Source organism: Zea mays, chromosome 8 (genome assembly GCF_902167145.1).
Source record: "Zea mays cultivar B73 chromosome 8, Zm-B73-REFERENCE-NAM-5.0, whole genome shotgun sequence".
Taxonomy (NCBI): Eukaryota; Viridiplantae; Streptophyta; class Magnoliopsida; order Poales; family Poaceae; genus Zea; species Zea mays.
Window position 1 is genome coordinate 165706397 of NC_050103.1, and position 15938 is coordinate 165722334.

Here is a 15938-nt window from a genome sequence, read left to right on the forward strand (position 1 = left end):
TCATATTTTTTACTCTTAAATTATTTAGCAACTTCTTAAATCTGTGATTTAGAAAAATAAAATTTATATAATTATTGGAGTTGCTATAAGGCCCCAACAGCTAGAAAAACTTTACCCCCACGTCAATCATAAAAAAACTTACTCTTATCTCTGCTCCTATAAATTATCAATTTTCCTGATTTCTATTATTGCTCATTTTATTAAACAAAGTTCTTATATTTTCCTAATCTAACCCATTGTCTAAGCATCTTTATTATCATATCGCACAAGTTTCACCATCCTACACGTATAGTTCTATTTTTCTCCCCTTGCCTAACAAGATAAAAATAAGACTTATCTTTTGCTAACCAAATCCATCGACACGAATTGGTATCCCAGAACAATAAAAAACCCATCAATGGAACCCAATCAACCCATCTACCCATTTTTTGACTTAGCTTTGTCGTTCAAAAGCTGAACAGTGAACAGTCAACAGTCCTTACTGCGTCACATTTGCCGGCCCACCACATAGTATGGGTTGTATTCCTTACTGGGCCAAGCCGTATGTTCTCTCTGCAGTCCTCGCCTCCGCCCTCCGGCGCGGCGGGGGAGACTTTGCGCGCCGACGCGGCCGCGCCGTCTCATCTGTATGGCGCCCGGTGTCTCCACGCGCTCTCCACTCTCCCGCAGCCCGCAGGAGTGCAGGACCCGGCTGCCGCAACCGCCCCGTCGCAGCGCCAAACATCGGTCTCTGCCCCCCTCCTGATTTTCCCAAGGTTTTGTTTTTCAATGTTTTGTTTGCTAGTGTAAATTCAATGTTTATGTTTTTTCGACAATGCCTAAGACAGCTGCTGGTATGTCTCAATCTGATGAACTGAAAATACAGTAAAGCCTAAAAGAGTGAGGCTACCTGAGCTAGCTAGAGGAGCTACATTACTACATAGTTGTTGGTCCTAAGACTCTCTCTAGGTCCTAGTGTAAAATAAGATACGCAAAACTTTAATAACACTGGTTGCGGAGTATAGCTTGAAATAGGGAATGAGATAAAGTATCTGATAAAAGATAGCCTAAGTCCCTGCTAAGGTAGAAGACCGATTTATGCTAATTACATTCTCTCTTTTTTTAGAGAGAGAGAGGTCGTGCTACTGGTACAATGCATCCATGTGACCTGACCCGTCGGATGCAGCTACTGTATAGTAGTACCCAAACCAAATGATCAATATTCATACGCTGCTGCGTCAGGCCATCGCTTTGACCAGCGTACAATCCTAAATATCTCATGCCCAACTGCACGTCGGCACCCACACACATCTAGCAGGCTGCAGGCCCCATTGGCTGGCACCCGGGCCTATGCTGCTCTGCGTCCATGATCAGACAGCAGATACCAGTGTCGCAGCCTATTCTCTGGTCACCACTCACCACTGCTGGATCAATCTTACAGGCTGCAGCTCCCAAGGGGGCAATGCACACAGTATGTATGTGCCTGTCTGCACGTCAATGGCAATGGGATTCTGGCCGGTGACGCAGAAAACTTCAGATGCAGCGGGCACAGGACAGCAGGAGGAGGCAGAAGGGAGTTTTTGGTGTCTTGTCGTTTCAATCTTGCGGCCTTTCATTCTCCCCGCTCCCCCGTTCAGTGCAGATCTCATGCAAAACATGAGACCAAACTTGTTGAGAGGCATGGAGATGCAGCAGGCATCAGAAACACACAGGACCATCAACCCTAGTGCACTGCAAACCATGTGTTGAGCGGGCTGGCAGTCACAGAAGAACAGCGTCCATGCAGGCCGGCTGTGGCTTCACTGGCTTGTGATCTCCAGTACGTCCAGGCTGCACACCTTTGCTGGCAATCATGCCGGCCGGCTCTACAGCTCTCCGTTCGCTACCACCCATCTCTGTCTTTTCTCCCCTACTACTCCTGTTCCAAGGGAGCCGCCGCATCAAATGCTGCTTGGTTCTCACCCAACCTGTGCAATACATTCATCACTGCTGCCATAAAGGAACCTGTAGCTCTCTTTTTTTTGTACGTTTCTCATTAAGAGGAAAGCAGTCGAAGTACAAATCATACGTCTCCAGTAAAACCTAGGCTTTTCGCGACATGGAATTGTAGTTTAATAAATCCTGAAGTCCTTTCGGATAGATTTCCTAGAAGATGTTCACTCAGAGTCGTGTTCTAGCCTATGATTACCTATGCACTTGTCGGCTAGCTTCTAGCCTTTCCACTGTCAATTGGTGGGGGGAAATCAAATTATCTCACTGTGAAAGTGGTACACTGACGACAGTCTGTTTTCCATGATGTTTTGTCTGTCAGCTAGCAGCTTCTACTGATTCTGCAAGAATCACAAGATTCAACAATGAAAATGAAGCTCAAGCTGATGCGCTGAACTTCGGACAGTCTTCAGGTTCACTAAAAAACAAGAAAGTGACTTCAGCTTTCAGCATACTGCTGTACATTCTTGATTCCCATTAACCGAGAATATAGAGGTCGAAGCTAACACATAATTTAACACTTCCCAGACCCAGAAAGTACAGCTGACATTAGAGTTGCTTCGGTAGGCTTTCTGTTAGACTGTTACTGGTTTTGGATCGCTAGCTTGTTGAGCAATTTCAGCATCACCTGTGGCAGACTAAAACGACGCCTTTAGGTAAACACCTACTATATATCTGTACATGGATATGATAAGAGTGAGGTGAAAGGGCTAATGGTTAAGGCTCTCGTTTAGCGCCTTTAGGTCCCGGTTCGATCCCCCTTGGAAGCGAATCTCGGGTTTGGTTAAAAAAATCTTTGCTGTGCTCCACCCGCTCTCAAGGTTACGTCCTGCGCACCACCCTCTAGCTGGACCGTTGTAGAGTGAACGATGACGGCACGCTAGTGATGGGGAGCCATATTTCTGTCTCTTCTTAATATAATATCAATATCGGGAGAACGGTTTTTTCTTCCACGGTCGAGTTTTTTTTTTTTTATGATAAGAGCGAGTATACCTCATAATTCTGATTTCTCCAGGTTGGAAGTTGGCCTCTTCTGATGAACACTCGGTATTGTGGCAGTCATTGGATTCTCGTCTATAGAAGGGCACCATGCAAGCATGTGCCGCTTATTTCTTTAATTTGGTTCCCTGGCTCTTGTGGAGTAATTCTAGCACTCAGAAGATGTTTCTCTTGATGATATATATATACACTGTCACCAGCAAAACAGCTGAACTTCTCATCCTAGATCATGTCCAAAGGCAGTCTAGGTTCAGTGCAGATTTGTATTCATGCAAGCATACAATGATATGATAATACTAACATAGTATACGCTGCTGCCAGAGACAATTAAGACTGAACAGTTTTTTTTTTTTGGGAACAGATAGATTTGACCACATTGTTTTTTGTTTTATAACAGCATCCAGAAGTTCATATGAAAAAAAAATGCTTTCTGCAGAACGAAATAACCTTAAGCTACCAGAGATAGGTTTGGAATTTGAAAAGATGTCCAGATGTCCTCCAGTTTTCTACCTGGCGTTTTTGTGTGTGCGCGCGCGAGAGAGAGAGCAAATCTGATAATCTATTCGATCCAGATTTGGATCTCGGAGGAAGAGTATCTGACTGGACCCCGTCTTGCTGCTGTCACAGCTCTCCTGGGACTAGAATTTGAACAACTTGCGCCTGCTAGCCTGCAAGGAGTTGTACTGCACATTGTTTTCCGGAATCATTCAGATTCTTGCACCAACTAACAGCATCGAAACCAACTGCACGTTCCATCATATCTTCTTTTACGGGAAGAAAGCACGTTCCTTAATCTGAAGCAGAAACCAATGGAGCTCTGAATCCGCTGGAGGAAAACAGACTGTACTGTAACCTACCGGCGCAGTTCGGGACTTGTTAGCCTGCTACGCTTAGTGACGCTGACCGCACAGGAACCTGGAGGACTCCATAGTTCGTCAGCGTACGAAGAAATCACATATATTCTTAAGGACTCCAGCAAGAAAAGAACCCCAGTTGGGGCGGCTGTAGTTAGCATGTGACATGATGATAATGCAGCAGCATGCTTCTATGTTCTCTGAGTGTTAGTAGCATGACAGTTCTGTATCTGCATGATGAGCCAAACGCACTTGTTTTTTTTTTCTCCCGCCGGGAGCGAGCTGCCCAATTTGCAGTAGTTTAGTTAGTTAGTCTATATATGACAGGTGCTAATTCGGGAGCAGCCACTGCTAATACTCCTGTCCTCCATGTTGCAGCTTGGCAGCGTGGCGGAACTGTACTTTGAGCATTGCATCGATGGCTGGCCGCGTAGCTTATGAGCACATGACGCTCAGCTGCAGGTGCTGTAGTATTTTTCTTTTCCTTCAGCAACAATCTGATGCCACTCCTCTGCTCAAGCCTCACATCTGCACCCAGGATCCGTTCCAGACTCCCCACCAGTCGCTCTCACAGTAATGTCTAAAATTGAAGGATCGGATCGAATTATGATTATACTCTATTTCTATTCATTTTTGAATTGTAATCATCTAGTAAGGGCTAAAAAACATTTGGATCGTGATTCATTCTTTCTCACCGGGTAACTCTTCAGTCTTGGTTGATTGAGAGTTTTCTATTAGGAAAAGCAGGGACAGGCTTTCAGTCACTTCCCCGTGCTTTTGGGCGCCCGAAAAGCGAGTGGTTCGGCTTCCTTTTCGGACGTCCATGGCAGCCATGGCCTCCTCCTGTTCTTCATCTTCTCCTAACGAGAGAGAGAGAGAGAGAGAGAGAGAGAGAGAGAGAGAGAGAGCACGCTAGGTGACAAGCGCATCATACTGCTCTCGGCTTTCCAGCCTATCATGGACTCATGGTCAGTCAAAGGAGAGCCCTACACTACACTACACTAGCCAGCCATGCGGTCCCCAGTCGCAAACAAAGGTCCAGCTGGAGCGCCCGTAGCAGCTAGCGCAGGACGGACGGCCATGGCCACGGGCACCACCGCCGGCTAGACGATGGCCCGGCCTGCCCTGGCCCAAGTAACTGACCGATGCCAATTATACATGCTACTGCTCGAGTGACTGGCCACATTTCTGAGTTGTGATGATTTCTGGCCAACAGAACAAGAAGAAGAAGAAAAGTTTCGCAACATGCTATTCAGTGGTTCTCGTTTTCACCCGGATCGATGAACCAATTCAAACGACTCAGTGACGTTTCTGCTTTCAGTTGGGATGGAATGGGGAAGCTTTTGCCTTTGCACTCTGCACTCGGTTCACGTTTAGGCATCTATACGTGGGTGGGTTTCGCTTCCGCGACGAGCACGTCACGTCACATCCATAGCTGGACCTGGGCCAGCGTCGTCGTCTTGTCTTGCTCCGCTCCGCTCCTCTCCTCTCCTCTCCTCTATCATATTTACCACCAACGGCATGCCGCTGTCGCTGCCTTTAAATAGCCGGCGGGGGGCAAACAGCTCGTCAGTCAGGCTCGCGGCCGAGCCACCGAGGAGCAAAGCAAAGCTCTCGTTGGTCGTGGCGGCAGCGGCGGCGGTGGCGGTGTCGAGCTGCGGTGCTGAAGGCAAGAGAGCCGCGCGCCGTGAAGAGTCGTCGTCGATCCGGCCGAGCTCCGTCGCTTCATTGATGAATGCCGAAGCTATAGCGGTCCTTGCTCGTTCCAAGGTTCGCCGGCTGACCTTTTTACCCTTAAAACAGAGAGCCACGGCAGATAGGTAGGTAGATTCTTGCTTGCTTGCTCTGAGTCTGAGCTGGGTGGCCGGTCGTGGGCCGCGACGCACACGCACGCAGGTTCGATGCCCCGGTCGCCGCCCGGATGACACTGCCAACCCCGGTGGTAGCCGGCGTTGCGGCTGGCGCCGCCGCGCTGCTACTGGCCGCCGCCCTCGCCGTGGCGTGGTGGTGGCTCGTGATCGTGAGGCGGCGCCGGCGCCGTGACCGGAGCTCCGACACCGGATCCTCGTCGGAGGCTCCTCCTCCCACGCTGGGTACGTGCGTGAACTGATGACTCACCCAGCCCGACCATGCATGCCGCTTGCTTTGCTCTTCGATCGCCCGCCCGCCCGCTTACGCGTGTGTTGTTGCAGCGGAGTGGGGCCGGTGCGGCCGCACCTCGTCGGCGCCCGAGTTCCACGGCGCCAGGCAGTTCTCGCTGGAGGAGCTGGCGCACGCCACCAACGGCTTCGCCGAGGCCAACCTGGTCGGCGCGGGGGCCTTTGGCCTGGTGTACAAGGGCCTGCTGCTAGACGGCACCGTCGTCGCCATCAAGCGCCGCGCGGGCGCGCCGCGCCAGGACTTCGCAAACGAGGTTTATTAATTGTATAGCCAAACGCAAACGCAAACGCAAACGCCACCAGGAGGTTGTGTTGTTTATGCCTGTTGAAATGCAGATCAGGAGGCTGTCAGAGATCTGGCACCGCAACGTCGTGACGTTGATCGGCTTCTGCCAAGAAGGCGGTCTACAGATGCTGGTGTTCGAATACCTGCCCAACGCCAGTGTCAGCGGCCACTTGTACGGTAATGAGCTGAGCTGAAGATTCTCCTCCTATAGTACTACTACTAGCAGCAGTAACCAATTAACACCATGTTCTGTTCATCAGACACCGGCAAGGAGACGATGACCAGGCTGGAGTTCAAGCAGAGGCTGTCAATAGCCATTGGAGCAGCTAAAGGTGACAAGATTGCCAAGTCACGCCATCATCCTTTTACACCTGTCATGCACAATGCACGCACGCCCCCAGCCCAGGGTGTTCGAAGCAAAAAGACAATCATGGTGGTGCCTCAACTCTCTCTCTTTCTCTCTCTCTCGCAACTGCAGGTCTGAGTCACCTCCACAGCCTGGCGCCGCCGCTGATCCACAGGGACTTCAAGACGAGCAACGTGCTGGTCGACGAGAACTTCATCGCCAAGGTGTCCGACGCCGGGATCCACAGGCTGCTGCGAGGGCCTGATGGTGGCGCCGTCGCCGCTCTGGCGAGTCGCGGTGTCTTCCAAGACCCGGAGTGAGTCGTAGCAACCAGCCCGGCCCTGGATGAAATGTACGTTCTGCTGCCATCTGGATTCTTACCATGCATGCATGCACTGCAGGGTACATTCATCGGCGCAGGCGCAGCTCTCTGAGACTGAGAGCAGCGACGTGTACAGCTTCGGGGTGTTCCTTCTCGAGCTGGTCACAGGCAGGGAGGCTGCGGGGCTGATGCCGCCGGGGTCCAGCAAGGACTCTCTCGCTCAATGGGTGAGTTAGTATATGATCAAAATTCTCTCCGGTGTTCGGACGGGCGAATGATGAAGCCATGAAGGTCGTGACCTTGTCCCTGTTGTGTTGTCAGATGGAGGCGCGTTTCGCCTCGAACGAGCTGGTCGACCCGAGACTGGGAGGGAGCTTCACCTCGGAGGGTATGGCGGAGGTGGTGGGCCTGGCGTCCAGCTGCCTGAGCCCGTCGGCGAGGCGGCGGCCCAGGATGCGGCTGGTGGCGGCGGAGCTGGACCGGATCCTGGAGAAGGAGATGGCCCTGACCACCGTCATGGGCGACGGCGGCACCGCCATCGTCACGCTCGGCAGCCAGCTCTTCACGTCCTGACTGACCGGGATCCGATGGCTGGCATCGTCGGCCCAAGGAGGAAGCATGGTCGCCGACGAAGAGACCCCCGCGTTGCTTCCTTCGTGTCCTGGGCCGGGAGCTGAACGACGCAACGCGATGCAAGCAGTTCGTGGCCGCCGGTGATTCTCCAGCTCACTGCTCACCTCAGGAAATTTCAAGAGACGGCGACAGGCGCGCGAACCTGTGTCCTGCATTTTCTTCAGTCTTCCATGTTCAGAGTTCCGTTGGATTTCATCCAGCAGCTCAGCCAAAATATGTGTATGTGTAAAAATTCACATCTGGAATTGGAAGATGGAATTTATACTAGTACTAGAGGCATATTTTGGGCTGTGGAACCTCATCACCCAGGGTCACTTATTTCCATTTGTTTATTCTTTCTCTGAAACAACATGCGATGCGATGCGACACTGCAGCTCTCCCAAACCGAACTGTACCCAACCGAAGCGTGTCAGTCCAGTTCAATTTTACCACTAGATCGAGCTGCTCCTACTACTAGAACTACAACTGAAACAGAAAGCATTGTGCATGAATTATCTGCCCAACTAGTGAAGAGTGACGAATAACAGAGGTAAATAAACGGCATTCTCATGAACAGGTTGAAGCTCTAGTGAATTTAATGAAACTGTCTGAAAGCTTGGGGTCTGATTGGTTGTCTGAATAAGACCTGGCCAGGCCTGTCAGATAAATTAAGTTGTAGAGCCCGTTAAAGCCTTCTCAAATTTCAACTGTACACATGTTTACAATGAAGGATGGAGTAAATTAAGACTGTCCCCAACACAGGACTGTAAATGCTCATGTATGCTAAATTTAGCGTGTGCAGCCTTGTTTTCGGTCTCCAGCAAAGCAAGGTCCTCTAAAGAACTCGGTAAAGTAGCGAACCGCCAGCGCTCACCGTAAACATGGGGTGCTACTGTGCGTCCGCTATCAAGTACATTGTCTCATGGAAAGACTACGAGCCGATTTTGGTGGCCATAGCCGTGCGTACCGCGACGAGCAGCTCGTCGAGCAGCAGCTCCCGTACCTTGTGTCCACGGTAGAAGACGACGGTGGAGCAGACACAAGCTAGGATGGGGTAGGTGCAGAAGACCTGCAAGGCTGCAACGCCACTCTTTCACCTCCCTTACTTGTAGGCTTGTCCTCCACATCGTCCCCAATTCATGCGTGCGAGCTGCTAGGTGTGGCGGATGGAGCACAACAGGGAGGTGAGACGTGCCAGAAAGAAAAACAGCACTCGAGAGATTGATATAGAGGACGTGGTTTAAAGGACGTTGTTGAAGTAGATGATATAGAGAATCTAATCTTCTAGAGTGTATGTATAAAATATTTCTTTAGAAAATGGAATTTATGAGATGCTGCTATAGACATCCTAAGTTTGTTCTCGAGTTGTTTTAGTGAGAACAGGAGCATCCGAAATTATAACCCTATACCTTGTTTAATTGCATGGAGATGAAAAACGAATCGAAGGGAATTATATATCTTTTTTCTATTTAATTTTAACTAACAAAGGATTTAGCCTAACCAGCCCTTAGTGAAAACCGAGAAGGTGATACATTAACCAGTATGGTTTTACATATTAACAAAAAAAACATTACTCAATATTTTATGAAATACCCGCCAGGCGCCAGCCCGCATTTGTTTAAAAAAAAACACGACAAAACTGGACAAGACAACAATGCTACAATATACTCTCTTCGTCTTAAAATAGTAGTAGTTTTAGAAAACTAGTAGGTTCATACAATTGTTGATGTATATACTTTGTATATGTGTAGATTCATTCTCATTCGTTTGAATATAGACATAAAAATCAAGAGGTAAAACAACTATTATTTTGAAACGGAAGGAGTAGAACCCTGACCAGTTTATAAAGATGATGCATATATTTCCATCACATAGCTCGCAGAAAAAATTACAGAGCATGCATGCAAATATGCCAAATGAGAAACATCACCGTCTAACATTGTGCTGGTTTATTTAGGCTAAAAATAATATTAACAAAGAAGTCTGCCTTCTTCTCTACAAGCTGAAACTTGGCCCAGAACGAACAAGCCTGAACTCCTTCCACACCACAATCCGCAGACAGCACTGAAGGGAAAACAGAAACGAAGGCTATTAGCTTAAACCGGTTTCTAAGGGGGTGTTTGGTTAGAGGAACTAAAGATTAGTCTCTAGTTTTTAGTCTCTTTTAGTCCCTTTTTTGCCAAACACTAGGACTAAAATATGGACTAAAATGATTTAGTCTTTAGTCCTTCACATAGGTGCTAAAAGAGACTAAAAGCTCATAATTATCATGTTGCCCTTACCTTTTTATAGATAACTAATATTATGAGTATATTCTAAGGGTATTTGAGTCTTTGGACAATGTATTTAATGACTTTAGAATCTATTTAGTCCCTAAAACCAAACATATAGGGACTAAAGTTTAGTCCTAGGACTAAAGTTTAGTCCTAGAACTAATTGAAACCAAACATGCCCTAAGTTAATTTCCACCTATGAAGGAGAGCAGAAAGTTCCAACAGGAACATACCAAGCATTGCCCCGACCGGGTATCCACATGTGAGCTTCGGCAATGGGCCTTAAGCTAAACATAGTAGATCATGCCGACTTCTATCAGACTAATGTGTGGAATGTGCAGCGTGACTGATGGGCCTCTGCAGTTCTTCCGGAGGAAAGAGTAACCAACATCAATAGCAAACTTCTTCAGGAAATTTGAGTTCCTCCTGGCTTTGATATAAGAATGCCCCATGATGTATGCGATCCCAGCATGTTTCGCTTCAACTAGTGCCGTGAGTTCTTCTTTCACTTGCTGACCCATGCCATCCTCCTCTGGGACCTCAAAGCGGACACGGCGGCGCCGGTTTACACTCGGGGATTCTTGCTCGTAGGAGGATTGCAAACTTCGAAGGCTTTCTGATTTACTGCTCCTCGTAGACATGGAGTCAGCTAGGCCGTCGAAATCCCTCATGGCCAATGGGCTGCCAGAGGCATCAGTGGTTGTTATGACCGCCATCCTTCCTTCGTTAGCGATATCATAACTTGCTGAAGAAGCATCTTCTGCTTCCATCATAATAAACTTTGCGATGCTCATAACTAACATGTTCTCAAAATTGTCATCATCTCTCTGCACATCTTTGTAACCATATCTAACAATGCAACGGTACATCCGATATTCTTTAGGTCCAATCCTACCCACAAGGTATCGCTCATCTGGTGAAACATATGGCACTGGCACTGACTTCACACAGAGAAAGACTAGAACTTCATGGAAGGCAGGGAGATTCGTGACAAAATGGGAGAAGATGGAGGGTACACCAGTGACCAGCTCTGTGTAAATCAATCCAACACCAGGAACCCGAACTATGCCAAGGCTTGGACCGAGAGATAGGATGGATCTCATTGATACTTTGTTCTGTAGGTCAAACTGGTACTTCCTCCTTGACCCATAGTGCCAGATGTACATGACTGACATGAATATGAATGCAAGCACAAGAGGCACCCATCCTCCCTGAGGAACCTTCATGAGAGATGACGAAAGATATACAGCTTCAATGGATCCAAAGAAAACCAGGAAAACTAGGGAAAATATTATGTTCCTTTGCCAAACAAAGATGACTATTAATGCCATCAAGAATGTAGTAACAAGCATAACAGTCATGCATGCAATACCTGGAAACACAGAAAGAAAGAAAAAACACTACTATGCTTAGACTCCCAGTGCATGAGAATGCTGGATTTTTGTTTTCTAAAAAAATATAGACAAGAAGGATGCCGATGATTGTGAATTAATGCTAAAAACTTACCGTAGGCATTGCCAATAAGAGTAGTATCACGAAATGCAATAGTGACAGCGACGCAAAGAACCATAAGAATCCAATTTATTTCTGGAATATATATCTGCCCATAGATCCACCTCGATGTGTGGACAACCTTCACTCGCGGGAAACATCCCAAAGCATGGCATTGTTTCACAATGGAGAATGTTGCTGAAATAACAGCTTGGCTACCAACAACAGCAGCAAGTGTGGCCACCACAAAGACAGGCCAAAACACTGGTTCTGCATGACATTACAAACGTAAATTACACTGTGTTCAGGAAAAAAGAGGGGACTGGGATGAGCGAGGAGACAAACCTGGGATAGTATCATAAAAACCTGTCGGCATGTGAAATGTGTTCTTCGACAGAAATGCAGCATGACCCATATATTGTAGCATAAGGCATGGGTATATGACGGTAATAAAAGCCACCTGAACCGAGGAGAAAACTATTGTACGCTTTAAACAAGTTCTTTTTTCAGAAGAAGGTGCATGGTTCAAACAAACATAACCTGTGTCCTCTAGTTACAGACAATTCAGACAATTAGAAAATTTAATAGGAATCCCCCCAATTAACTAGGTTGTATTCTTTTGGATATATCTCAAATACGCAGGTTATATCCTTTTGAAATGAGCATGTTGGACTAAATGTCTTTTTACATCCATAAATTGTTTAGCACAAATAACTTTGGTGTTGTTTCTAACAGGGAACATATTAGATTATATCTAAGACATTTTTCATGTTTGCTTCATCGCACAGCACACTTCACCTGTTAACCACCAAATATAATTACAAAAAACATAAAATAACATTAAACAAAAGGACCGAATGCTTTCCAGTTGAAATTCCAATGGACAGATCATAGCTAGGTTGCTGACTCCGGGGGTTATATACCGGTGTGGTTAGGTGGTCATGTAGTTTTTTGGGGCAAGTTTTTTATCTGTATTGGGTGTGTGTTTGGGGCCTCGAGTCTGGTTTTTCTAAATACGGTATGTTGTACCTTTTCTCTCTTAATGAAATGATGAGCAGCTCCCCTCCATGGTTTGAGAAAAAAAAATGGACAGAGGATCATACTAGTTCAACTTACCCTGACAGATGCACTCGTAAAGTGACCAAGGTCAGCAAACATTGCCTCACTGCCTGAAAAGTGGAAAGTAGACCTGGTGATTAAAGTCTAAATAGCAACCAGGTTATAAAAAAATAGGAAGGGAAAGGCAAACATGATACACCGCCCCACTGTAGGGCTGATAGTAACTAACCTGTCATAGAAAGAAGGATCCCTCCTAAAGCAATCCATCCATCTTTACCTGTCTTTCTAAAGAACTTAACCATATAATATGGAGAGAGAGCTTGATATACATTTGGGTTCCAATGAAGAATGTTGTATAAACCAATTCCTCCAATGGAAAGCAGCCAGATGATGACAATTGGTGCAAACATGAATGCAACCTTCTGAGTACCTCGGTGTTGCAATGCAAATAGACCAACCAACACAATGCATGAAAGGAGAACTACAGAACCTGGATAGGACACAAATTGCATGTGAAACACAACATGGTTAACATCTGAAGTAAACTGGCTGGTGATTCTAAAAAGTATGCCAGAGAATCATTATATATAAATGATAAGGTAATCTTCATAAAAGACACATAAATACAGGGGAAGAAATGCAAGAATTTTAGTTCATCAACTGATGTTCTATGATAATATGTGCAAATTTATATCGTTCTATGGTAATGGTTCCAAAATGTGCAGCCCTGGGATAATTTTAAGCACACAAGTATAAATATTTGAATTACGAGTTCACACAGATGATTTGTACTTACTATGATGTAGACCAGTAGCTCGAACGTGTAATCCAGACATAGACGAGAGTACTGCAAGCAAAATTGCGAGCAGAATGAAGCATGACAAATTTATATAAAAAAGGTTGATAACTGCAATCTTGCTCAACATGAGAGGCAATCAAATAGATTATTGTGGTAGTAAGTGTCCACCTGAGATTGCTGGGGTAAGGACACCATCACCAATCACCATGCTAGCGCCACAGAGAACTATGAGAAGAAACAGAGTCCTCATTTTTTTGTGCTTCTCCAGAAACCTTCTTGACCAAGGTGAAGATCCATTGCGAGGCGCGAACCCATTTCTATAGTATGAAGATAGCTCCTCATCAGCTGCTTGTTGATTTGGCAGCAAGCTGAGTTTTGCATGCCTGCAAAGGAGCGAATAGAGAGCGAATGGTCCACCTACAAAGGTGCAGACAGCTCTTATTCATTTGTAAGATACAAGTGCCAAGATAGGCCTTATTTCAGAAGATAGATTAAGGCATATATTTGTTTAATATAAGATGTATCAGGATGATAAACAGTGTTGCTTTAGCTTTTTCTTACATATTGTTGTTAGCCAATATTCATGTTGGATTACAACAAACTAGTCCCATTCCATCCAGCCAGACATATAGAACGATCAAAGAGGATGTTAAGGAAGGGATTTATACGCACCTTCGCCGTTATCATCAGCACTCAAGACGATGATGACATACTTAAGCAAAGGAATCAGAGTGAAGGTCCAAAAGATGAGCGAAAGTACGCCGAACACTGTCTCCTCGTCTTGGTAGTGTCTGAGCTTTCCAGAGAACGTACTTTTATACACGTAGAGAGGCGATGTGCTCAGGTCCCCGTAAACAACACCAAAGCTCTGGTAAGCTAAAAGCAGTAGATTCAGGTAGTACTGCCTCCGCTGAAATTGCAAAGGCAGAACGACAGCCGTTAAGAAATATTTACTCAGAGCAGTGTTCTAAACAATGGTCGCCAATTTATTACCAACAAGCCAAACGGTCCGTATATTGGCAACTAAATATACTGTGCCGCCCTAACATCAGTAAACCCCGATTGATTGAATTGAAACCAAATCGCGTAAGCAGGCCGGGAAACGTTTGCGGCGGAGAAACCGAACAGGAGTCGGAAGTACTGAACCCTTCAGATTGGAACCCAGCCACCCAGGAGAGGAATGGATCAGAGAGGGAGAGAACTAGAGTGGTCGAGAAGGAGAGAGAGGTCGATCTCGCAGATACGGGCGCGCCTGTCTAGTCCATGATTCCCGTGAGGATCCCGCGCCGGGAAACCCTCCCCTAAATCTGAGACGACCCCGATCGCGGCGCAGGCACAGCCGCCGGGGTGGGCGGCAGGCGATCCATGCCCACCCCGAGGTCGACCAACACCAAAAACGGGCGAACGACGGCGCGGGGAGGAGGAAGAGGAGGAGGAGAGCGGAAACACGGCAATGAGAGAACGAGAGGTGCCCTCGCCGTACCGGAAGCTGGTCGGCGCCGGCGACGCCGGCCTCGGCGTCCATCGATTCGAGCGGAGGCGTCCGGCCCGGAGCGCGCGCGCGGCTCGGCTGCGTCACGTCACGGACGGCAGGAGGGCACAGGGGGCTGTGTGTGGTGGTACCACTAGTACGATGGATTGAGATTTGAGAATCATTTGGCACTCTGCAATTATTAATATTCCCTGCTTTTTATTTAGGGAAAACTGCATACACCCACTTGCAAGTTTGGGGTGTTTTCAAATACCCACCTACAACTTATATTCTGTCAAACTCCTCCCTCCAAATTAGGTGGTCTAATCTTATAGCAAACACGTTTGGCTCCATCCTTAAAACACTAATCGGCTTGGCTCCTTGGCTTGGTTAGCTTAGCCAAAACCGAGCGCTCCATCCAGCTCATACAATATGCCATGAAGAAAATCTGAAGCCAGAAGGTACGGCCTTATCAAATTGTCATCAATCATCCAACAACAAGAGAACAAGCTTTTCCAGAAACTAAACTACCAGTAACACTTTGCCGAGGTCACTTGTAACTTTGTAAGGCGAGTGAAGAAACTAGTAACTAGCACTAGCAGTCAAATGTCAGGGCTGCTGAAAAGCCAAGACGGCGCAACAACCGGTGGAAATGGAACAGGAGTGAAGGGCATGCTGCACGTGGCTAGTCTGCTTGTGCATACGCAACCAACTATGCTGCAAAACTCATTGTAATTTGTAAGTAGGCGCTCCAACAACCCGCATGAGCTCACGGGCGAGTGCTCTATCCAGCTCATACAGCAGGGCTAATAAAAATCATTTCAGAATGCAATTACCAAATAAAAAACCAAGCGCTCCATCCAACACATCCAGACATAATGTAGTGACCCAATAAAAATCGTTTCAGAATCATATTTTGCAGTAACAAGGCGCAATAGTCACAATTTACATTAACAAGGCACATATCACAGTTAATTATTCCTTTTCCTTATTGAGAACAACTTTTGTGGCCTAATTCCAGGTCCTCCTTCGATGTTCTGACAGACTCCATTGCCTTCATCATTGTTCATGTAGTTTTGGCCTTCAAATGGAGCTGTTCGAACCAGAAATGAGCCGGCGGACTGTCCGGCCCTGAGGCCGGACGGTCCGCGGTCCGGACGGTCCGCGCCTGTGGGCCGGACTGTCCGCGCGTGCACAGAGCAGATTAGGGTTCCGAGTTTTGTGCTACGGTTGTTGGCTAAAATCGCGGGATTAGCTCGAAATCAGTTGTGTAAAGGGTCCAGCCCCCCTCCTCTATAA

The 15938-nt window shown here is 47.0% G+C and overlaps 3 protein-coding genes across 8 annotated transcripts; 2 read left to right on the plus strand and 1 right to left on the minus strand.

Annotated features, from left to right (window-relative positions):
• The first annotated feature begins 500 nt into the window (after nt 1-500).
• Nucleotides 501-3225, plus strand: LOC109941936 (uncharacterized). Of its 6 annotated transcripts, none has more exons than XM_035961891.1 (3): nt 536-726; nt 2291-2381; nt 2984-3225. In XM_035961891.1, the coding sequence occupies exons 1-3, from the start codon at nt 544-546 to the stop codon at nt 3046-3048; spliced, it is 339 nt and encodes a 112-aa protein (XP_035817784.1). In that variant the 5' UTR covers nt 536-543; the 3' UTR covers nt 3049-3225. The 6 variants fall into 6 exon arrangements, 2 of the variants coding, with proteins under 2 accessions (XP_035817783.1, XP_035817784.1); XR_004852196.1 differs by having other exon boundaries at nt 548-755; XR_004852194.1 differs by lacking the exon at nt 2291-2381 and having other exon boundaries at nt 501-726.
• Nucleotides 3226-5539: 2314 nt separating this feature from the next.
• On the plus strand, nt 5540-7837 carry LOC103636313 (probable leucine-rich repeat receptor-like protein kinase). The gene is given in 8 exon segments (NM_001346840.1): nt 5540-5591; nt 5718-5914; nt 6014-6234; nt 6317-6443; nt 6527-6598; nt 6745-6928; nt 7014-7161; nt 7256-7837. Coding segments are annotated over 7 exon segments (1176 nt in total). The 5' UTR covers nt 5540-5591; nt 5718-5742; the 3' UTR covers nt 7508-7837.
• A 1521-nt stretch (nt 7838-9358) lies between these two features.
• LOC100194111 (uncharacterized) lies at nt 9359-14794 on the minus strand. Its single transcript, NM_001139164.2, has 10 exons — nt 14652-14794; nt 13841-14078; nt 13337-13585; nt 13166-13216; nt 12647-12859; nt 12427-12479; nt 11656-11770; nt 11326-11580; nt 10053-11191; nt 9359-9610 (listed from the first exon to the last, which is right to left on the minus strand). The coding sequence occupies exons 1-9, from the start codon at nt 14691-14693 to the stop codon at nt 10107-10109; spliced, it is 2301 nt and encodes a 766-aa protein (NP_001132636.2). The 5' UTR covers nt 14694-14794; the 3' UTR covers nt 9359-9610; nt 10053-10106.
• Between the last annotated feature and the right edge of the window lie 1144 nt (nt 14795-15938).

What these genes read in the sequence shown, in the direction of transcription:
- LOC109941936 (XM_035961890.1), top strand. Translation starts at nt 544, where the DNA reads ATGTTCTCTCTGCAGTCCTCGCCTCCGCCCTCCGGCGCGGCGGGGGAG. An exon ending in CGTCGCAGCGCCAAACATCG is followed by an intron (nt 727 to 2,290) that starts GTCTCTGCCCCC and finishes TTTGTCTGTCAG; the next exon opens with CTAGCAGCTTCTACTGATTC.
- LOC100194111 (NM_001139164.2), bottom strand. Translation starts at nt 14,693, where the DNA reads ATGGACGCCGAGGCCGGCGTCGCCGGCGCCGACCAGCTTCCG. An exon ending in CCGGCGCCGACCAGCTTCCG is followed by an intron (nt 14,079 to 14,651) that starts GTACGGCGAGGG and finishes TTGCAATTTCAG; the next exon opens with CGGAGGCAGTACTACCTGAA. An exon ending in TGCTGATGATAACGGCGAAG is followed by an intron (nt 13,586 to 13,840) that starts GTGCGTATAAAT and finishes GCACCTTTGTAG; the next exon opens with GTGGACCATTCGCTCTCTAT.